Genomic DNA, 24,010 nt, shown 5'->3' on the forward strand with positions numbered 1-24,010 from the left:
TTTAGGCTGCTTAAGGAAGAAAAGGCATCTCACCAGGGGGAGTGCAAAAAATGAGAATACTGGAGAATCTGAGGGCTGGAAAACCAAACACACAAGTACTCCTGTCGAGGTCAGCGGTGTCCATTTAGTTCCACTCCTGGGGCCAAGCACACAGCCTGGCAGCGCTGGAGTCCGCACACGCCTCCCGCATGGCGTCGCTCGGAGCCGATCGTGTAATTGATACAGGCGAGTTGCACATCAGCTTCAGCTGCTTTCGCTGTGGGCGAGTAGAAAATCTTGCACCCAGACTTTTGGATAATATCATCTGCACATCATATCATGTGCAGAATGTTCTGGGACCATATAACTTAAAACCTCCATTCCAGACTTCAGGCTAATGTCCAAAGATCAAGGGGAAAAAATGATCCGTGGAATTTACAGATTAGAAGACTGAGTCCTCTCATTCCAGGGAAGGGCAACACAATAGTACAGGCACGATACCCAAAGCACTGCAACATCATTTAACTTTATATGATGACATAAGAATTTGTTTACATACAAGAAGTGGTCATTCTGCTCATCCGTCTCATTTTCTTTTTGGTAGCTAATGCAGGAATCTCTCCCAGCCATTTCCCGGAAGAATCCAGGGTCGCACCTTCAATAACAACATGACTGGGTAGCTTGTTGCACACTCCTACAAGTCTTTGTGTAAAATTGGGGCATCTTTTTTTGGAAGAGCTTCCATGTAATTTCCATTCTGGTTTGGCGGTCTGGTTTCTCTGTCGCTTATTACACTGGGCTGACTCTGGTCAAGACTTAAAGGATGTAGAATCTTTTAACCTGTCAGAGTAGGACATTCCTTTGAGCCCATGAAGTTACCTGCTGACTCTTCCCCAGATTATTACAGAACAGCAAAATCATTTTTTGTATTGTGGGGGCCTAAATGTTATACGTTACTATGCGTCTTCAACAGAGAAGTAAATAACAGTTACATGATGCCATAAATGTACTTGTAATCCACATTTTGTCAATCTATGAACTGAAATGAACCCAACTGTATGACAGAAAGGCACTTGTGTTTGTTCTCTGCAGGTTAGGGCTGGAGTTGGGTTTGGTGTCGGGGGCTTAAATTAAAAAGGTCAGGGCTACAAACGGAGATGTTGGCGGATCCTGAATGAATATACTTATTGTGAACAGGGCTATAATGAGGTGGCATAAAGTTGTCTCTATAATCCACCACAGATTATACAACCTCGGGAACTCTAGAGCAGCTACAGCAAACAAAGTAATTCAAAGACTCCATCGAATACTGTATGTCTACGTCTACATACTTCTACAGGAACACGAGAGGATGCAAACAAGGTGAGGTCATTCATTCTGCAAAAGGACAGTCTATTTGACTAACATTTATTCCTTCCAGTGTCAATATGGCTTAATCTCTCATCAAACCCGCTATTTACCTTACAGTACAACAGTAGATACTGCTATCAGACGGCACTGGTGCTCTTACACACCACCTCTCTTTACCTGTGGATTTTGTGCTTAAAGTAAATTAACCTAAGATAGAAATTAAAGGAAACAATTTCAGGCTGCCTGTAACAGTAAGGAAGAGGAACATATTGGAACATGTTTCAGAGTAATGAAATTCAGAAATTCAGAACTTCTTCCTACTGAAATTCCAAATAACATTAACATGGGACATTGCAGATCAGACAGGAAATCCTTATGGCTCCTGTTTTGTCTAGAAACACAAACCTCCCTGGGACAGCATGCTAGTATTTTATGCTCATCTAATTGATTTTAGAACAATATCTAAACTCCTTATTCTAGGCCACTTCTCCCTGGGCAACCAGAAGGTCGGCAACCAGAAGCACATTTCATGCATTTCATCTCTTACCATTAGAAAAAAAAGAAAAAAGGATGCTTAGTCACCGCAACAGGTGGCCAGGAGATGAGGAACCACCAGACCAGTGGAGATATGTAGAAATTGTTATTCCAAGCAAGGAAAGCAAATGTGACGGGATCCAACCAGGATGAAGTAAAACAAAAGATTATGATGCATTTCGTCTTTCACCACTAGGTGTCTCCGTTGTACAACTATATTGCTGATGATAGTGACGTTTCCAAGAGCAATTAAGTGGGCTGGCTTTTCTGGAGTGCAGAAAGCTGAACTTGTCTTCCTTTTATCTCAAATCACCCGACTCAAAGATACCCTCTGCCTCCCCCACGGAACCTTTCTCCTATCTGACACCCCGTGTCTTTAGTTTTCCACCACAGGTGTCAGGAAAATCCTCATTCTAACAGCAATCATGAATTACTATTCCCGGAGAAGAGGAGTACAGAGAGGCATCCCCTTGGGATTAAACTGATAGCGAGTGATCTCACAGCCAACACAAAAATGAGCCACACAGAGCTTTTCCATCCCCGGCCAGGTAAAACTATTGCCCCAGAGGTTGTGATATCACTGCCGCCTGGGTGGGAAGAGGGAGAGATTGGAATTGGAGTCGAGTGTTACCATGCCCGGAATACCAGACTCCACCAGCACATTTCCTGCCTTTGTCCCCGCGTCCTGTTTCTCAGCGCACACGTGTCCTGATTCACCGGCCGTGACTCACTTCCTGTTCCTCGGGGCTGGCGTGCACATTGGCTCGGTGCTTTGGGGTTCGGCGCCCTTATCCGGGTGTGAGGCAGTGGACCGGAGCGGAATGCGCCCTGAACATTGATGTCCGGTGCAAACATTTTCAAGTCAGCCACGTTTAGAGAGCCCAGTTCCACGAACTCATCAAAACAAGTGACACGGAGAGTTGCCTCACATCGTGGTGAAACGCAGCGCACTGTAAAGGGCGTACAAGAAGTATTTTCAAAGGGCAAAATGAAAATGTTAGGGGCAGCTAGTGCTGACTACATCATCAAGCTCGGTACCGTCATTTTCTAAGAGAAACAGGCGGTGTTATACACAGCATCAGCAGTAGGGGGCGATAAAATCTAATTAAACGGGGATTATGGGGAAGAAGCGCAGGCCAGTTTTTTCATACTTGTGGGAGTATGCGTGAGATTTATATAAAAACGAAAAGCACCTATCATCAGGGTTCCCAATTCAATTGTTGCGTCCTGGTATATTGCTTGAGAAGCTTCAACATACGAATTTGTCCAGCTTTGGCTGGACATATGCAAATATGCAATGCCCAGTCTCTAATGCGTTAGTACGTTCCTGGATTCGCCCTGTTTCACTCCAGACAGGAGTGTGTTCCGCCACTGGCATCCTGCTCCAGTCCAGACGGCACTACTATAGCGTCTGTAATAATAAGAATAATTGCTTACACTTATATAGCGCTTTTCTGGACACTACACTCAAAGCGCTTTACAGGTAATGGGGATCCCCTCCACCACCACCAATTTAGTGTGTGCTTATCCCGAGGTTAGCGTTAACCAGGGGGGGATGGGTTGTGAGAAGACTCTCGGGGGGGTATAAGGCTTTTCAAGACAGGTGTGAAACCGGCATGTAATAACCGGCCACAAGTTTAAGCCTTTGTTCCCATAGGAAATTAAGAAAATTTGAGAATGTGCTTGCTCAAATAATACAAAAAGGTGACAAATTTGTCTGGACATCCCAAAGCCAACAAGACGCACGCAAGGACCAGGAAGTCTTTTAATGGGTCTTCCCACAATCCCTTTGCGTTCGCGGGATGGCTAACAAAACCCAAGAGAAATTCGGAGTAGAGCTGATCTGCCTGGAAACGGATACCTGGTGACCTCCTCCTGCTACTCTTTCTCCGCGGCCCCGACTGCTCCCGGGTTCAGTGTTGCGACGAGCGCTCACAACAACGTTCATAAAAGCCCGCGCAGATGGGCGAATTCCAAAATACCCCCTGTCCCGGGAAGGATGCCCGTTCCCAGGGGTTCTGAGTCAGAATTCCGGACGGTGACTGAGCCCCGAGCGGCAGGAAAGGGAGGGAAGGGACTGAGGAAGATGCAGCGAGGGGGGTACTGGGGCGGCCCGGCTGCAGACAGCTCGGCTGTGGGCGTAGTGGGCACTGGGTAGCTGCTGCCAGGCTGATGGAGCCCTCCTTTCCTCTTCCCCCAATGGAGCCCACTCTCTAGCCTCCTTCCTAGGGGATGCTCACACAAGAGCGATCCAGTCTGCCGCCTGTCTTTGTCCCCTTAATTGTGCTCCTGAGCTGCACTGCGCCTTGCTGTGCCATTCCTTCTCCCTCCAGACTAGCCGTGGAACTTACTGTGAAAGTCTGGGAGGAGGGTGACAGCAGGCAAGGTCTCTTCTCAGCTGCCCCAACTCACAATCATTCCTGACGCCACTTCCTACATTAAAAACATCTCTGTCACAAGCCCCTTCTCCTTGGCGTTTGTGCTTCCCTCCTCCACCCCATCCTCCCCTGTGGAGACGGCACTTGGTCACCCCTTGCTCTGCAGTGGGGTCCCAGCCTCCTTGTCCTCCTCCGGTCGGGGGTCTGTGTCTCAGCTCTCCGCCGACGTTTTCAATACGTTTCCATCCGCGGTGTTGCTACTCCTCGTGAGCTGCTAACGTTCCTCTGCTCCGTGCTCATCCTGATGCCGAAGGGCCCTGTTGAAGGAAGAAATGCCAGGGACCATGGGAGGGGCCTGGTGGGATCTGCGCAGAGCTGGAGCTCGCTGGAGAACCGCTGCACAGTCCTGGGAAAACACCAGCGCAGCACAACGGCCCCCTCATGCGTCAAGAGGCGGCGATGAGTACAGCTGTGGCTAACTCTGGCAGGCATAGGTCAGATACACCCCTCCTGTGGTCTTGTAGCGCACACACCTCATTGTAAAAAACGCTGTCAGGTTCTGCCCTTTTGAAATCAGTGTATCCTCTGGAGTCAACCTGCAATTCCCCTCTGCAATAGGCTGTCTTAGTTCCTGCTGGCAGGCGTGGATCAGGTTATGTCAGAAATGGAGATGAGAGATCAGATAGTGCACAATCCAATTTAATCTAATGCAATGCTATAAGGAGGTTTTACTGTGCATTGCAACAGATGTACTGGCTAATATACCCAGCGGGGCTAGGACACTGACTCTCAGAGGATTAGGTCATGTGTTTTTCTTTTCCCAGAACCATGCATATCAGGAAGCCACACAAAAACCTAAAACAGAGGAACACATCATCTTAAATGACAGATCAGAAATAAGGTATTATTCAGCTTGATCTGTGGTAGACTAATCAACACAGCGGATTGTGAGTTCATTGCTCAACTTGGCTTTTCCAGCCAGCTGATTCCCAGATCATTAAGCTGTTTATCACAGGGCAGTCTGCCCTGCAAGGGGTCTGGAGCATTTTGCCCCAGATTTGCTGCGAAACAGCCGACTGCAAGCCTGCACTGGTGGGAAGGGACACCGACAGACTCCGCCCTGACAACAAACGAGGTCGACATGAGTCATGCAAAACAGCCCCCTGGGTCTTGAGCGTCTTCTCACCTGCGGCCTCCTGTTGTAGAGCACAGTTGTGGGTCATAGATCTAAGTGCACAGTGAAGGACTAGTACTGATAATGACAGGCGTGATGTCTCTGGAAAGCGGAAAGCATGGGTTAATAATCTGACACAGAGCATTGAGGCACAGATGCTCTAATGCATTTCTGCTTCTACCGGCTTCCTTTTCTAATCAGGCTCAGGAAGCTGAAGACACAACGAGGTAAACAACATGGAAAGGGATCTGCACTTCCACTGGACTGGGAATTGCTGTCCATATTCCAGAAAACTGGGCAGGTGAAGGGTAGGAGCTGAGTGTAGCCATCCGGACAGAGGAGGCCTTTGGGATGAAGTCAGTCTGGAGTGCTGATGCAGCCAGCCCCTATGTTTCCAGGGAAAAGTGCAGTATTCCCAGGAAGTGATGCAACAGCTTGACAGCAGGACAAAAGGCTGTTATACTATGCAAACAAGACAAGCAACGGCTTTCGGTGCCAGAAATCAGCAAACTGCGTAACTCAGGCCTAAGGGGTTACTGTGAATCAGATTATGCTTGCTTAGAGGTACTGTGCTTTTGCTGAATCACAGCTAAAGGTGTCGAGAAAAGGGAGGAGATAAATTATTGATCCTGTAAGAGTGCATGCTTACTTGTAAGCTACTTGTTGTGTTTAGGCACCAACAAATCCACTAGCAGGGTTAAGCATTCATTTAGGTTTTTCTAGATGTACATGTTGTTCTTTTAAAAAAGCAGTGCACACTTCAGGGTCAGTCGAATAGTTGACGTTGCAGTCAAATCCATCGCAGTATTTTGGCTCAACCAGATAATTGGCTTCTGCATCTGCTATACCTGCTGTACTCTCCTTCAGGCACTGGTCGCACAAAACCTGCCCTGCGCTGTATCAGAAAGCTCAGGTGTTTGACTGATCTCACCCCTCCCTGTCTTCCCAGAGTTCATCTTTCCTGGGGCCTCTGTTCTGGACCTCGGCATCTCCCGAGCGAGTCCTTTCAGGGCTGTCCGACAAGAGAGCTCTCAGGGCACAGCAGCCTGCCTTGTCTTGAGCAGTGCAGCGCGCTTGCGCCCTGGGGAAACCACTGCTGCTACCGCCAAAATTTGCTGAACCAATAACTTTCCCATGGGAAAGCAAGCAAGCAAGCAAACAGCAGCGTGTCACAGTCCGGTCGTGCTGTAATAGGAGATATTCCGAATATAAAACACCGAGCAGACAGTTGGCAGTCCTTGCTGCATGGCTACACACGCTAATGCAGATGTCTCTCATTACTGCTCTTCTTTCCTGTTATTCTCTTCCCGTTCCCCCAGACAGCAGCAGAGTGGCAGCGTGAGTGTCCCCTCTGTAATTGCAGGCCCTATGTCCCTTTATAGGGGGGGAGTGGTGGCACTGTGGCTAAGGATCTGCGCCTGTGGCTGGAAGGTTGCCGGTTCAAATCCTGTGGCCAGCAGAAGAATCCTACTCCGTTGGGCCCCTGAACAAGGCCCTTAACCCCAGCTGCTCCAGGGGTGCCATATAAATCTCTGACCCCAGGTTTCTCTCCCCAAGCATTTTTTTATCACGCAAGATCATCCAACAAATGTGATTTGAATACATGGTTAAGCAGCTTCTATCTGTTTAACTAGGTGAATTAGGCATTTATTTAAGTATGTGTACAGAATATGATTTTATCCCTCCCATTTTGCCCATTCGGACAGTGAAAATACAGCTGGGTGCAGTATCTGATTGTCAGGTGTGCATACACTAAGTCTGAAACAGTAAACCGAAGCTTCTGTTTCTCAGAAATTAAAGAATTGTCCTTTCTATTTGCAGAACTCACATCTCCACTTGAGAAGAGCTCACACAGGACTCCTGTTCTAACCGAGGAGACTAAGAAAGCAGGAGAACTAACAGTGCAGCTTTAGGCTAGTTTTTTGCATCATTGTCACAGTGCCTTAAAATGAATGCGGTCTCTGCTATATTGCTTGTTGGCTTGCTTGCTAAATTTCTTTTTCCCCACTGGGTTTCTTGTCCTTGTGCAGAAAGCACAGTTTCATGGGAAAGGGCTGTGCGGTTGTAAACAGAGTGGTATAAGGAGAATTCTGCTCCCTGGCCCCTTGACCAGAAGTGTGGTAAAAAAACAACAGATATCCCTGTCTCCGTCTCTGTCTTATTAAGATATCAAAGAGCATGCCAGGAGAGAACAGCCTCATGGGATACCTCACATTACCATCCAGTGCTATAAAACTCTTCCAACTTTTTCTTTCAACAAGAAGTACATCTTTTTTTCACCTAATTGTGATGGAGCAAGCTGAGGCTTTGTTAAAACCTCTTCCTTCTCTGAAGTAAATTGGACACACCTGCCTTGATTGATTAATTGGACTGCTGTGCAGAAAAGGGACCATCTGATTGGCCTGGTCCTAAATTGGGACATTCCTCAGGAGTATCAGCAGTCAACTGCTATAACAGCAGACAGGTGCCAAGGGTAGGGTGTGGTGTCTAAGCTGAGCCTGGTGGAGTGTGTTGGGGGTTCCGGGGAATGAAAGTAATGAGTTTGTATTGGCAAGGAAGAAGAGAAATGGAGAATGTGGGAGTTTGGCAGTGATTTGTGTGTTCCAGCTCTCTCAGTGGAACGGAACACTGAAGAGTTGTACCACGTAAGAAGGGAAGCTGGAGATCTTTTTGGAATGAATACCACTGTGAAGGACTTGTTTTTTGGGATTGTGCAGGGTTCTCTGAAAGGGGACTATTGTTATGTCTTAGGAGCCTGGTGGGGTTATCTTGAAATACTCATTCACTTTAGGAGTGCTATGGTGGTTCAGGGCTACAGTCTGTTGGAGGTTTTCATTCCTCACTCTAATATACTCAGGATGAAAATGCACAGTTAACAGTGCTGTTCAAAATCTCCCTTTCTCCTGCTTCTGATCACGTAACAGGCAGCAGTCCAAGATTTTGAATTTCTTCACATTTTTTAGATGTGTTTACAAGGAGAGTGAGAACTGGAACGAAACATCGTTCCTGGAATCCACGATCAAGTTGAAACCACTAGCCAGTAAGCTTGTTTTTTTTCCTACAAAATAACTCAAATTAATCGTTAATTCTAACAGTTTCAAACAGTCTATTCGGCATTTATATAATCATGGTCTTGACTAACGCCCAGCTCATACAGCGCTTTACCAAGAAGTTCGTACTCCATGCTGCTGACGCAGTTCCCCTTTAATGTAGTTCTGCTATTTCCTGGTTACCAGTGGTCAGTGTTCCAGTAAAGATATTGACTGGTTTGCCTTATTCCAGTGAGCTGGTTACCAGCGGTCATTGTTCCAGTAAGATATTTACTGGTGTGCCTTATTCCAGTGAGCTGGTTACCAGCGGTCATTGTTCCAGTAAGATATTTACTGGTGTGCCTTATTCCAGTGAGCTGGTTACCAGCGGTCAGTGTTCCAGTAAGCTATTTACTGGTATGCCTTATTCCAGTGAGCTGGTTACTAGCGGTCAGTGTTCCAGTAAGGATATTGGCTACTGTGCCTTATTCCAGTGGGCTTCTTTCATTTCACTGGCACAATGAGAGGCAGTGAGGTTTTATGCTGATTCAGCCCCTGTCACTGCTGCAGATCTCTGATTTGTGCTGTGCTCCATGCCTCATGAACTCCCTGTGTTTTCCTGTCTTGTGGTTTCCTGTAATGTAGAAAGAATCAGATCTTGCCAGGGGGAGGAAACTAAAAGAGACATTCTTAGCACTGCAATTGCTCAGGAACAAAGAGGAAGTCTGTTTCCAGAAGCAGCTTTTGTCAAGTGCTGGCCTTTGTATCTGGGCTCCCTCAATTTTGGGATTTGCTGTCAATAGCATTGAAAAAGTCACACGAAAATCTATGGAGCTCTAACATAGTTTGTCTCCCCTTTTCCGAATAGACAGACATGGAAATTATTCATTTTGACTTCCAAATGAAGCGAGTGCAGTAGACCTATAGGAGCTCCTGTATGTGTTTGCACATCTGATATAGATGTATTTATTGAAGCTGTTATGCATTGCTTAAAGTGTACCAACTACACCATTTTGAATTAAATGCAAAGGTGAGCATGTGTTCAAATACACCATTATTAAAAGTATGTGTTTGGTGAAACATAGCCCTGAAATTGAATGACCTGTATGCCTGTGCTAAATTAAATGTGGGGTGTGTGGTGGGATCCTGAGATTGCTTAATGCAAATGTGTGCATCAAGGAGGAAAAATGAATGAAAGTAAAGAAAGAATATGGGGCATGTATGATAACAAAGAACACATAAAGAATAAAAAGCACCACACATATGACCAGATTCCAAAGCGGTTCGGAATGCTAATGGAAGGAAGCTCTTTGTTTTTGGAAGAGCATCTTCTCTCTATGCTGTAGTGCAGTTTCCTGCTCTGCAGTCTGCCTTTGTTCCAGCAGTGCCGATACTCCTCCCACAGAAAAAACCCTTCATTAAGAGGCTCACTGACACCAGGGCCTGGCAGTGGTACCTGACATATGCGGACTGATCGTGAGACACTAGCCAGGTTCCTGCTGGAAATGAATACATTTTCTTTGTGCACCATGAACTTGATTATCAGTAACTGGACACATGTGGTCTAGTGCAGATTGTGTCAGCACAGCCTTACTGTTCCAACCCTCTCTGAACACTGCTTCTCTAGAATCCGTTCCGTGAAGAAGAGATCACAAATCCTTCTCACTCTAGTGTTTCAACTGTATTTGATCTTGGAGTCTGGCAGGAATTTAAGTCCAGATCCAGGACCAAAAGTCATTCACTCACACAGCGCTCAGCCCCTGCCCCTGATATGTGGTATTACCCCAAAATCAGAAGACTTCAGTGTCTGAGGGAAAGATTAGTATCTGGTATCTTATTCGAACCTTCAAACAAAAAACTTCTCCCATGCATCTTCAAGCTCAGGTTTATCCTTGCTGTGAAACCCTTGTTGCAGAATTAGTGTTTTTCATCCACTTTGACATTTACCCTCTCCAAAGTTAGTGCTGTTTTGGGACAATCTGTGTGATGTGTACAACTCAAATAAATCTCCCGGTCGGCCTCTGAGAGAGAACACAAACTGGGCTTTGTCTAAATACTCAGACGCTCTGTTGTAGTTTCTTTTAGATTAAGCACGTTCACTATGGACACTTTGCTTGCCGAAGCTGTCTGATAGGAAAAGACTACGCTTGTTCTTTTTTCCCTGTGGGCTGTTCTGTAATGCAACCACAGTTCAGCAAACGCTTTTAGATGAGCCATGTGCTGTATACACTCATCCCAAAGCAAGGCGCTGTGGATGTTCCTCTCCCCATGGCTGAGAGTTAGGAAGTATCACAGGACTTCTTATGAAACATCACTGGTCGATAACATAATAATTATCATTATGGTCCAGGTTAGGATACCTTGTACTTTCTGTCTACATAGTTTGCACTTTGTTTAGGAGTCACAGAAACAAAATAACATCTTTGCTTCTAAGACGTTATTGGGAATCCTAGGACTTTCACTCCTGCTCTGCACATCCTTTTAAAAAAACTCCAGTACATTGAAATAGTTTCATGTATCCTGGAATCCCCCTGAAATGTTTTCCCCATTTCATGCCTGTTGAAACAACTTGTTGTTTCCTGCTGCAATGCTGACCAGGCTATGTGGTCTTTTATTAGTTTGTTAGAGGGGGATTTGGGGATTTTCCACCCTCCAGAGGCCTTAGAGGTTCCAGAGATGCAAGGCCATCTTCAAAGGTCTTATCAGGTTTTCCATGGCTAATATTGAATTACTGTAAGTGCAGCAGAGCATAGAGAAGCCAAGGCAAAAGCATATTAAACCACAGAGGAGTGTGATCAGACATTGTTCGGTAGGCGTCCATGGAAGAGCAAAGTAATTTACTGTGTAACTATTCAGTCCCCTATCTCTCCTACAGCCCCTCTGGCCCTCTCCTCTGCCACTTTCTGTACCCCCTCTCTGCTCCCGCACTTTCCGAGCATCCTCCTGCCCCTCCGCTCCTCACTTTTGGCATGAACTGCCCCCAGAAATCAGACCTGCTCAGGCCGTGACCCCTTCACCACCTGCTGTGTTTAGACAGTTCCTGTGGACTCTCAGGTGCCGTCTCCCGCATTTCCCGGGCTGGCTGTGGGGCTTGTTCGTTACGCCCGTTGGCTGTAGACGCAGAGCTCGGGCCCCCAGGCTGCCTCCACGCTGTCTGAGTGCCGTTTCTTTTTTGCCTGGAACTACTCCTCCAGGTTGTGTCAGCTATCTTTTTCATCGCGTTTGCTTGTCATATACTGTTTACGTGATCGTTACAGTACATTACATATGTATTTTGTAAGCTGTCATGGATAAGGGTTAGGCCGGCATTGCAAATAAATAAGACCGATGATGATACCAGCAACAACAGTTAAATGTAATTCATGCATGACGTCACCCAATGAGGAAATGCAGTTGTGCTTGAGTATTGAGGAGTTGGGCAAAAAAAGCTTTGGCTTCACTTGCTAAACTGAGGATGGACCCCCAGGCCGGAGCAGGAGGAAGTCAGGACCCCCTGCAGAGGGAGGAGTTACCCAAGGGGCAGCAGCACAGGTGGAGACGGAGAGGAGGAGGGAAGCAGAATGATGTCTGCGAGGAAGAGGGCGGGGCTTCCTGTGGTATTTATAGAGTTTTCAGGAAGTGATCCAAGTTAGGAGTAGAAGAGGTCGCTGTCATCCCTCCTGGCTGCCAGTTAAAAAGCCCACTGGCAGTAGCACAACGATGGGAAAGCACTGCGGAGATTGACCATGGTCACGTTAAAGGATGCCCAGTGCTCCTGGAGAGAGGTGTTTTTCAGTTCAGCTGCTGGCAGAGAGGGCTGGTTCTTAGGCCTGGGTGTGCAGAATGACATTACCCTGTGGAAAAGCCCTACAACACAAGGGATGCAGTCAAGGGCTTTAAATTGTTAGTCAACATTATAATAATAGCATATCTGCCAGATTGAGCAGATGTGTGTAGGAGTGTATCAAAGCGGTGTCTACAAGGCACAAGGCATTGTGGTTCTCCAGCAATTTCAGTAGGTGTATTGTGAGTGTTTTGGCTGGAATCGATCCTTAAAAGACAGCTGCAGCACGCCGACCACGAATTCTTGCTATGGGGCAGGAATTCCAGATTAATCCTGGGCTCGCCGCATTCTGCAAGCATCGTGCTAGAGGATTTATGTTTATTGAGGGATCTAAAAGATTAGACAGTAGATATTTTCTAACAGACTTACAAGGTCATCGACGCAAACAGCAAGAGGGGGCTGGCAGAAGCAGGGGCTGCAAGTGGGGCTGTTAGATGTCAAGGGTTTTTCCCAGTCGGCTGTATTAAAGCAGATCTTTTATCGCCTTTATTTAAAGGCGGGAGGTTTGCCAAATCTCCCACGTCCACTTACAACCTCTTGGTCATTATAAACTGGATATTTCGGTGAATTAAAAAAAAACAACTAATTCATGTACTGCCTGCATTTTGGCATTATGTCTCTGCTCCCTGTCACTTTTTCTTTCTAAACGTGTGAGTTTAAATATACACGGAGTTGTGAAAGGGTGATAACTGAACTGAAACCCAAGGCGATGACGCAGCATGAGGATAGTAATTAGAAACCTAATACGCACAAGCGCCTGGATTTCCAACCCAGTGATCGCATGCAGCCGAACCTGCACAGCTGATCATTATACAGTTCTATATTCTTCTGTAGGACTTTCTTTGAGCTTACTACCACCCGCGTTCGTCAAAACAAAATCTTGACAGTATGCAAATTCCGTAAAAAGTCACCCACTGTCTTCGTCTTAAATGTTTTAGCCTTAATAAGAATATACTTCTTTTCAACTCGACTGCAAAATGAAATTGAAGAAGAATCCGGGGGGGGTGGGGAGATGAAAACCTCTGAAGAAATTTGTGAGCGACACTAATTGTAGAAAATCCTTTGTGATGGTAATAGAATACGGGCGTTCTAACTCTAAATAAAGCGTTTATTCATTTGGTTTGTTTCATTTAATAAATAAACCAAAATGTATTTGATTTCTATCTTGTTTTTTTAAAAAAATATTTTTCACTTCTACATTCGCTCCAAAGCTTCAAAAGAGAGAGACCCCAAAAACTACATCTCCCAGAGTCCAACGGGAGGCATTATCTTAGCAACAGCTGACAGACGGTAAAAGCCGAAGTGAAAAGCTGCCAGCGAGAGAGCGGAGTCAGCAGGGCGGCTGAGCTTCGCTGCTGCTGTCAAACTAACACACAGCAGGACTTGGGGGCTTTTTTTTTTGCTTGGACTCTCGTGTTTGGCTATTTCCACCTTCAAATTGATGATACATGTAAATATTTCTTCGACTTTAATTCGGGCATGTGATTAAGCCAGGGAATTATTTTTTAACCATTTGTGTGTGTGTGCGCGGGGGGAAATTATTCAATTTTTCGTCTCTCTAACCCCCCAAACTACCCCCCCTACCCTTCCTCCTCCCTCCCCCCCCGCCCCCCACCACACGCACACACACACACACACCACCCCCCGCAAGCCGTGCCCAAATGCCGAGGAATGGACACCGAGTCTGGCAAAGAGGGGAACATGGTGGAGAGTGACGAGGTGCCGGAGAGGGCGAGTGGCCGCGACGAGGCGATGGCCGCGCTACAGCAGTGCGAGCTCATCCAGGACATGATCGAGATCTCCATCTCCAGCTTGCAGGGGCTCCGGACCAAGTGCGCCGCGTCCAACGACCTTACCCAGCAAGAAATACGCACTTTGGAGGTAATGAGCGAAGCCGCAGACCTTTACGCACAGCAGTTACAGTGCAGAGCCCAGTGCGCTCTCCTGCAGGAGCTGTCTCAGCGCTTCATAGTCTCGCCTCGCCTGGCTCGGGGCTTTGCGCTGCAGTGTTTCAGTAATGTTGTGCAAGGTGATCGAAATGTACGTTGAGCTGTACTTTGTGATCTTTCCGCCCTCCGGAGGAAAACAAATCCACTTTAAAGCACGTCATCTCGGCGACTTCGTGTGTGGTAGAGAGAGAGATAGGATAGGTGATTGTTGGTGGATCTGAAATAAAATACCAGAAGAAGGAGAAAAAACAAGAATGCGCTTCGAAAATATAGCGTCCCTGCGAAGTTGAGTCTTCTGTTTTGTTTTTGTGTGACAAGATGAAGGTTGCGCATCTCTGCCACGGCACAGTCATTTGTCAGTTCGGTTCTTTTGCGCAAAAGACTTGCCCCGCTTTCATAAATAGAAATCGCTTCTTCTGTAAATTAAAACCCGCCCGGTCATAAACTGTAGAGTTGGCTTGTGCAAGGGGCTTCACTCTGAACGCGTTAAGAGGAAATATTAAATTATCCGGCTATCATCAACTCTCAGTAGCCGTCCGGTAATCTTTAATTGAAGGAGATATTCTTTTATTTAAATTCGTGACATTTAGGCCCGCAGAGTCAATATCAAAGGTCTCTCCGGTTTTAATTTATTAATGGAGCAATAACCTATTAATTTAGATACTGGAGAAGCCTCTCAGGAGAAAACGATGTAAATATGTCAGGGCAGATATACACGTAGGGGAGGTGGTGGTGGTCGGGGCAGGTGCTGGTTTGGATCAGGACAATTGCTGTATCACAGTCGGCGCAGTTGAGCTATACGTGATCTTAGCCATTACATAGGCTTAGTAAGTATATGCAGTTTGGACCTTGGTGAAATGCGGCGCCGGTTCGTTTTTATCATCCCGATGTTATGTCTATGTTGTATAAGGTCTCGAAGAGTCAAGTGGAACAGTTTGTTAGTTGGTTAATTTCTGCTGTAATTATTGTTATAATTGTGTATGGACGTCTTGATGGTCTGTAATGGGCTGAACCTCAGGGTTTTACTGGTATTTATGTCTTACCTAATGTTTTTAGGGAAGACCTGCTGCAGAAAAAAAATAGCTTTAATCAAAAGTAGTTTTGTGTAAAATCAAGCCATAGAGATTAATTCTACAGCATTGCTGTCCAGGAAATTTATGCAGGTATTCTTTCAGATGTGAGTTCATTTATTAACCCTCTACCTGCTTTCTGAGCATAAGGGAGTCGACAGCAATTTTTGCAATTGTTTTAGAGTACTGCATGAGTGCCAACACCCCCTCGCACACACACAAACACAAAATAACAAAATATTTCGACACACCGTGGTCACAGCTGACCGAGCTTCTCAGAAAGTCCCAAATGAGGTGGATAAATTCCTGAAATATCCGCAAAGATGATTCCAGGAGCGCCCCCCACACCGGACTCCAGGACCAGAGCCCGTTCTGAGCCTGCTCAGCAGAGGCAGGAGCAGGCCGGTGGAGAGGAGAGAACGGGCGAGTGAAACACGGCCCTGTTGCGACTGCTGTTTCACGGAGATGTTTCAAAGGCAAATGAGATAAATTCCTCAGACGAACAAGCCCGCGGCAGTGGGAGAGCACGGTCAGTGTACCCTCTCCGTTTACGCTCTGCTCTAGAGAGGTTGCGCCTGTCTTTAAATACCCGTCGCCGAGGTTTGCGGAGGATACAGTGGGGTTCATCGTCCCGGAAAGCAGTAGGGTATCCGCAGGGGACTAGACAGCCAGTCCTCAGGGCTTCTCCAGCTGCCGCGGTGCTGGCCCCAACAGGGCGAACCTTAACTCGCTTCTCTCGTCAGGGCAGCACCCCGAAAATCTTGATGTGGGTTGGCAGGAACGCGGCTGAAACAGAAACGGTTAAAATTGGGTGGGTGGCCTTGAGCTGGTCTGAGCCCACCTGGGGCGGGCAGACGGGAGGGAGTCATCTCAGTGGGACCTGCCTGCGCCCAGGTAACTGCAGTAGCCCCTCCAGAAACTCCTGACACCCTCCTTGAGCACTGGTGTTGTTCCAGGGGTCCTCATTACCCCCATGCCAGAAAAGCCAGACTTGGCTCTGGACAATCGAAACAATTTTTCGCCCCATCTCCAACTTACCCTTGCAAAAAATCTAGAACGTGCTGTTAAAAATTCAGTTTAATAACTACCTCATTGAAAATAATCTTTTTGAACCCCTCCAGTCTAGCTTCTGACAACGTCTTAGCACAGAAACTGTCCTGGTCAAAGTCACTAACAGACTTCTAATAGCTTCTGATTCTGGTTTTCTTAAATGCTTTGAGAAGCCACCTTTAAAGGCGCTATATAAATAGTCTATTATTATTATAATTAGTGGTTTCCACTGTGTCAGTGTTGGGGCTGGCTCAGAAATGCCACTAGGGCATGTTGAGGGTGCTGAGATACTGGAGCATTCCTTCATAACAATAGTCTGCAGCTCCCACCAAATATTCCTCTAACGGGAAGGCCAGGCCAGTTACAGGGAGAGACTAAATATTTAGGCATTTAAGTGTGATACTAATTTATGGTTCTAAATTCTCTTCCATTCCCAAGATGCATTGAGCTTGAAAGTGACAGTGTTGAGGTGGGCTTTACTTTGGCAACACTAATGCCTAATTTGGCTTTACTGTACAAGAAAAATGTTCGTTTAGGAATAAAAGGAGAAAGTAGTCAGACTAAAGATCTGATGAAAGGGCTACTTTTTTTAAATGGTTGGCACTCAGACATATTTCAGATATACTGCAAAGTCACATTAATTAGCAACTTAGGAATATCAAGAGTGGGTGTTTGTGCTTTGCTGTCTTCCCAGAATGTCTGTCCCATTTTCTGATTTGACATAATGTAAACTTGAAGCTAGATTATTAGGAATAATTTAGTTTTCTTGAAGTGTTCTTACATGAAAACAGGGAGAGAAAGTGTCACAATGATTTCCGGCAAAGTGTGCCTAAGCAGTTTTTTTCCCAGTGGGTTTAGTGAAGGAGTGATTTGGCCTAAATCTTTGACCAAACAGTTTTAGAATTAAACTGTAAAATAAAACATGTTTTACAGCATAACCTCGATTTTGCCACATTGATACATAGGAGAAAGTTGGGAACTGGGATTTACCATGTAAAACTTGGGTTATGAAAGCTAAACACGAAAGCACCTTATGCTTTACATTCCTGAAGTAGACCAATTGTAAGAACATCATATTTAAAACCATTCCAATTATATTCTTCAATATAAAATATGCTTGTTTCTTTTAGATATGCCTAAAAATGCACTGAAGCACCCCCAGAAACTCAACTGTCTGTATTTATCTAAGAATTGCTCAGGTGGAGTTTGTTTGTCCCTGTACTCGTTTTGTATCTGTGTTGAAAAAAGATCAAGCCTACCCTCTCATTTTGTGTTTGTTTTGCCTGGTTTGTTGCTTGAAGTCATAGAGGTCCCAACATAGCGCTTAAGACATTGAAGAGCAGGTGTCACGTTGCCTGATGGAAAGCAAGATTTGTCGTAAAGAAATGGCTAGCAGCCTTGTCACTTCCAGGACATTACAGATGGTTCTTTCTGCCAGTGCTGTAATTCATTGCCTATGAATGAGCTTGTTTCCCTTGCTGCTGAGAATCATATGAGGAGACAGGAGGATCAGCAGCACCAAAGGCTTTGCAATGGAAGAATGGAACGGAAGGGTTAAGGCTTACAATTGCTGTCAAAAAGTTTCAGCCAATGGGCTTCGGCCAAAAAGCACATGGCCACACAGAGAGTGGATCAGCCTCGCTTGTCCTTCAGTCTCTTGTCAGTGCAGACCTTCTGAAAGAGCGATCAGTGACCCTTGGTCTAGTCTGTGTGTGTTTACATGCTGTGTTGGCTATGTTGGTCCTGCCATAAATCATGGCTCTTGTGGATCAAGCCAAGTTGGAACACTGTACTTAAAACTTGAATTGAAAGTCTGTTAGGCTGCTTTTACCTGCACCAGTGAGCCTTCATGTGATGCTGCAAGACTCAGCTGAGCATACACCAATTCTTCCTTGTCTTGTAAGGACTGCCTACATGCTGAACCATAATGCTTGTTAGAATAGACATACAGTACAAATAAGTTATGTTTGGAGTTCTTTGTTTATGAAGAGATGTTTAATGGACATTAGGAGAATACTTGTTTAGCTAAGGTGTCCCTTTTGTTTGCTCTAGGATTGTCATGTACAAACATGACTAGTAATGGACAGATGACTTCTTGTTAAAGGAACGTCTTCATTGCCTCTTTATGATCTGGCCTGGTGGCATTTCTGGGGATGTGCAATTGGAGGAGACCCATATATGTTCACTCGCTTGGGCACATTTTGCTTTAGGGGACGAAATGAATGGGGTTGCAGTGGGAAAGAGAGATAGTCACACGAAGGCAAAGCCGTTACTAAAGCATCGACCTTGCAGAAGGAACACTTTCTGTGAGGGGGCTGTTCTTGTCGCAGGCGTGACGAAAGGTCTCGCTGTTCCTCGTCCTGAAGATGTCACTTTCACTTCTGCTTCCTGTTCATGCAGGAAGTCCATCTCCTACCTGCATTCCAGAGCCCACCCCACAGGGAAATTCCTGCTTTTAGAGACAGGAAGTGATGTGGGCAGTGCTGTAGAGGGATGTGCAAGTCAGCCTCCTGGCCTGACAGTCAAGCTGAGTTGAATTCTGCATTAAACCTCCCACTGTCAGCCGCAGTGTGTTACAAAATTGTAGGCCGAACCATCCCGCCTGACCTGAATATGCAACTCTTGCTTCAGAGCTCTTGTGCAACTGATCACTGCTTTCACCACCTGCGTATGTCACTGAAATGCAATGCCGCACTGAAAGCAGAGTCAACAGTTAATTACTGTGTTTCTCCAGGTTCTGCCTGCTCCAAGTTGCTGGGCTGGGGAATTTAAAATCAGGATTTTCCGTAATGCTTTGACACCTGTACTGGAAGAGGAGTTCCCCTTGACAGAATATATTCATGTGTTTCCTTTTAATGGATACTGCTTTACAAATCAACAGGATCCAGATCTGCTCGAGAGGTGTGTCGTAAAGTGAGGAGCCCAGAGGCAGTGTTCAGTGAGCAGGATTTAAACAGGTGTATCCTTTTGTTAAGTGCTATAAACAGGACATTTAAAAGATTCAAACTCCTCATAATTTAAGCTGCAATATATTGAAAATTGTACAGCTGCTTTGTACTATTAAACTACACTATATCATCTAAAAATAGAAGTGCAGTTTGTTGTGTTGTGCATTATAATGTAAACTTTCCTCTTGGTAGTGTTCATTCTTTTTGTCTGAGAGGGTACATAGACTGGTAACGGAATGCAAGTCAACAGGTGTCTCACATACATGCAACACAGTGAGATCTAATTCCCCAAAAGAACACCAGACAGAATGAAGGTGGAGAACAGCACCCAGCTGTTGATTCACGTCTGGTTTTATTGCTTTGAATTGGGCCTATTTGTTTGAGAGTGCTCTTCAGCGGACTGAAGAGAGGCTTGAACCTGCATTAAAATCTCACCAAAGGGGATTTGTTATGGCACTTTACATTCACAGTGGTGCCCTGCCTGCTGTTGCAGTGAAAGATAATTGTGCCCTTGCTCTTGAAGTGAAGTGCTACATTGTAGCTCTTCAGTTTTCAACCTTTAATCCTCCTCTAGTGGGAACATCTCTACAACTCTCCAATCCACTAAACACACTCTCTTTGTCTCTCTGTAATCGCTCAGCCTACATCTTCCTATTGCCTTTGTGGTATCTGGTCCACTGTACATAGTGGTTTTACAGGTGGACCAGGACCTGTGGGCACTGTTGAGAAACCAGGAGAAAGTGATTAGTTGGCGCCTGTGGACCAAGATGTTGTCTTCTTGTGCTAGCGTTCTTTTCAAGGTTATCGTCTGATTATGTGTGCAGTTCCATGTGCTGTATTTATTTAAGTCCTTTCAGACCTGAGTGATGCTTTAGATCCTAATGGTGACCATCCCTGGGCATTGTAATGAAAGATGGAAAAATTTTGGTTCGAACACTTAGGTTGTGCTTCTAAGCCTTTTAGAGATCTCTTGAAATGAAAGTGTCAAGACACTGTAGCTCTCGGGGGACACGGTAGATCATTCCCGACTTCATTGAATCAATCAAAACTCACACGTGTTCCGAGTCTTTACCAATTGACTATTTAGGGGTGACCTATGACATATGGTGGATTGTGGCTCTCTGGGACCACAGTAGGCCGCCCATGCTGTACAACATTACTTTTTAATTAATTAATCTTCTTAAAGAATGAGTACCTCTGGAATTGTCAACTTCTTTGTATCCAAATTAGCTCATAGTATGTGTGGTGCTCTTCAGGGCTCTGTTCTTTGGTCTGTCATTATATGTGTTAACGTTAGGTGAGCTTGTTTGTAGACATGAGGGGACGTTGTGCTAATCATACACAGTCTTATATCGCTTACATTTCAGGTACCCTGCTAATACTAAAATTTGGATGTCTCGGACATAATCAAAACAAAATAAAATCCAAACCTGTAAAAAAGACGGTCAGCATTTTTACAAAAGCTTTTCTTATTTATTGTTGTTGCTTTTAGAGATTTTATTGAGTGTCAATAAGTGCCTTTTAAACCATTTGTTTATTTAAAATACAGTTCCCTTGTTAGGTGCTTTGAGTTTCTTTCGACTTGAAAATTGCCATTACATGGCCTTTTCACCTTTAACTAACCTAACCTCTTGAAGGAGGAGCAGTTTAGACATTTTGTAGATTAATATTCTGCAATCAAGATGTTTTCTGAAGTGTTGTTTGGCTATTTTTAAAAATTAAGTTCATAATTGAGTGCCCAAATGATGAAATTCCCAGCATTCCTTTCAAGCTCAGTTCACCACGTGGAGCACCTGATGTATCTGCTCCTCAAGGGTTGTTGTACAGTATTTTCTAAACCAAGGTGCTTTTAATTTCACTTTTCAGCACTATGTGCAAAACTTTAACTTGTTTTACCACTACTCTACTTTTTTTCATGTTGCAATAGAAATCTGGCTTAAACCCAACCTGAACAACCGTTAAAAAACCTGACTTTTTTAATTTGGGAGCCATAAAAAAGGGATAGAGGGATGTTTAACCACTTGAGTTCTATTTGTAGTTCTGCCCAATGAATCCACGCAGTGTGTCTTAAAGGCTGTTTTTCTTGCTTTTGCACAGGCTCTTCTTTTGGATTGTTCAAGAGCCGTGATCAGTAGATGAAAATGTCTCATTCTCAGTGTGTCTTCTCTGGGTGTTGAAAAGAGATTGCTGTGCGCTTGCAGTGTGGTATTGTGGCTGCGTCTATATTTAGACATGTTTCCTCCTACGCATTTTCAGGGTTCGTTGTTAAATAAAATCAAATGACGCGCACGGGGAGAGCAAGAAAGAAGGAAGAAGAGGCGAAAGTAAAAGACAGCCTTCGTTTTTTTTTTTCTTCTCACACGTAAACAGCCTGCAGTTGTGGAAGCGCTCTGGCTGTACTGCTCAATTGCTCTCAGACTGTATAGCGAACAACAGGATGACAGAAGACACTGCATCTCCTTTCTGTCTTTATGTTTGCACCAGCGATAGGTTCAGTGAACCTGCTGCCGCAAGTTAATATTTCAGAGGATTGAATTGGTGAGCTCTAGAATAGATCCTCAAGGTTGTGTTATGGATATCAGTGAATGCATTATTCGTCTCAATGAGGCTCCTTTCTGACAAGCTAGAGTGACAAAGGACTGGCACAATAGTGCTAGATTGTGTGTTTTCTATGTGTCAGGTTGGAAATAAATTCTTATGCCCAATGGGTGGGGAATTTACCACAGTTCCAGCCTGGTAGGTACTGTGTCGCTCATGTGTTGCCCATTTATTGATATAATACTTCATAAATAACAGGGCATTTGTTTTCAGGTACCTGCAAGAAAAAAGAAAAATGGTTCAAATTTACATTGAAATCATGCAGTTCTATGTTGAAACCCACATAGAGTGCACTGAGCTAACCTTGCAATGTTTCTCCAACGGACACTGTTGCAAAGTCATCATTTCGGGCCAAAATGGTCTGTTTATTATTGCGTGCCATCAGGTCACAGGTGGTAAGAGGAACGTCATTTATGAATGTGCGTTTTGTATAAGGAAATGGCTTGTGCTTCTGAGTTTTCATGGTTTTTTCGGTGCACAATGTCTGTGCACAAACAAGTAATGGAAATGATTTGTGTGCTGAGGGGCTGGGCTTGTCAGGAATTTGAATGTCAGTTACTCCGCAGAGACTCCTGTCGTCACACAGGTTTGCTTGCATAAGAGGTGTCTGGCATGAGGAGTCCATGATGCCTTTCTTTCTCCATCTTGTGTCAGTGCATTGCTGCAGTATGTAAAGATTCTGCTCTCCACGCAGAAGTTTGCAGTGTGCAGAAACCTTATTTTTAATAAAAGACAAACCAACTACAAAAAAAGTGTTCATTTAGAAGTGAGTTTTAGCAAACCACTCATATTTAGTTGCATACAAATGTAATGACTAGTGTTTTTACAGTGCTTACAATCTACTCTGAGCTTTTATCCCATGAAAGTCAATTACTATCTGTTTTTTTAAAGGCAGTTTTGATAATATTTCATTAGTGGCACATTTTGTTGAGATTGCAGGTTTTTTGTCTGGTCTGCCACCACATTAAGAAATGGTACAGTCCCGGTCCATACCATCTCATCCATCTTATGGGAAGGGGTGGGAGTTGTTTCTTATTTATTTTGCCTTCACTAGCAGGTGGGGTCCTTCAGCGCTACCATGACGTGGGCTGTGTGCGCACAGTGGTCATGGTGACCACCCTGGAGAGGATGCCAGACTCTCATTTATGTCTGCTTATCTCTGCTAAGTTGCACAGCCTGCAACCAGTTACCTGGGGAGACTCAGCGGGTCTCATCTGGTTAATCCAGTTGGTTTGGTTGTGCTGTAGCTCTACTGACAATCTGTCTTCACCCTCTTCTGTATGTTTCCCAAGAATGGAGCTGATATTTCCTCTCCTGATGGCTTTCCACCAGATTTAGTTTTCATTTTATTTGTATGTTTTCCACGAGTTTGTTTCGTTTTGATTTTCCCTTTAATGCATTAGAGCAGGGACTAGGGCATTTACTTTACAATGCCTTTGGGATCCATTACAATATGCTCTTGTCTGTGAATAAATCAGGTTTTCTGTGCCAGTATGGATGTACTGTATTGTACATAGACAACCACCGAGTCTCCGCTTTCCAAACAGTGCAGGATTGTTCTGCAGGCAGGTTTGTGGATCTGCACTGCTGGCAGGTTCCTCGCTGTCCTTTCCTCCCTTCCAACATTGTTTATTCTTGAGTCAGTAGCCCTTATCTGGCTCATGGTTTCTCCTTCAAGCTTCAACTTCCTTTTTGCTTTGATGGCACAGGATGTCGAGTTTCGTAATGCTTTGTCTAAAAAAAAAGAGTCATCTGTGCCTTTTCTCTGCAGCGCACAGCAGTGTAAAAAAAAAGAGTCTTTTGATTGTTAAATCAACACACAAAAAAAGTCTGCCCCGGAATGCGGTCCTCTTTTATTTTATCCCAAAGCTTGCACGGCGCTCTAAATTTGCACCATTTTCACTTCGTTGAGAAAGGCTGTGTCTAGGTCACATGTGCTTGAGATCCCCAGAGCTATCGATGCAGAATCCCCTGGCCTTCTGTCGGCCTGTAGCCTGTGCATATAGGCATTCTTTGCAGGGAGCGTCAGACTTAGCTGCAGTGTGCTCTCGGGGAGTTTATCTATGGTATGTTTGCATGTTATCAGTCATTTTAAAAACATGGTTTCTGCACATGGAGAACAGCAAAT

The 24,010-nt window shown here is 45.0% G+C and overlaps 1 protein-coding gene across 8 annotated transcripts in view; it reads left to right on the forward strand.

The window, feature by feature from the left end:
- Positions 1-13,818: 13,818 nt before the first annotated feature.
- Positions 13,819-24,010, forward strand: part of LOC102683007 (kinase suppressor of Ras 1) — a 56,515-nt gene continuing 46,323 nt past the window's right edge. For 7 of the 8 annotated variants that reach the window (XR_011183691.1, XM_069184103.1, XM_069184104.1 and 4 more), the window contains exon 1: positions 13,876-14,148. Coding sequence is in view for 7 of the 8 variants with exons in the window: in XM_069184103.1 (XP_069040204.1) it covers positions 13,939-14,148 (210 nt within the window). In the remaining variant the exon portion in view is untranslated. Of the gene's footprint in view, positions 14,149-24,010 lie in introns of all 8 variants that reach the window. The other variant, XM_069184108.1, reaches the window with a different exon arrangement.

This window comes from Lepisosteus oculatus, chromosome 26, assembly GCF_040954835.1.
Source record: "Lepisosteus oculatus isolate fLepOcu1 chromosome 26, fLepOcu1.hap2, whole genome shotgun sequence".
In the NCBI taxonomy this organism is placed as follows: domain Eukaryota; kingdom Metazoa; phylum Chordata; class Actinopteri; order Semionotiformes; family Lepisosteidae; genus Lepisosteus; species Lepisosteus oculatus.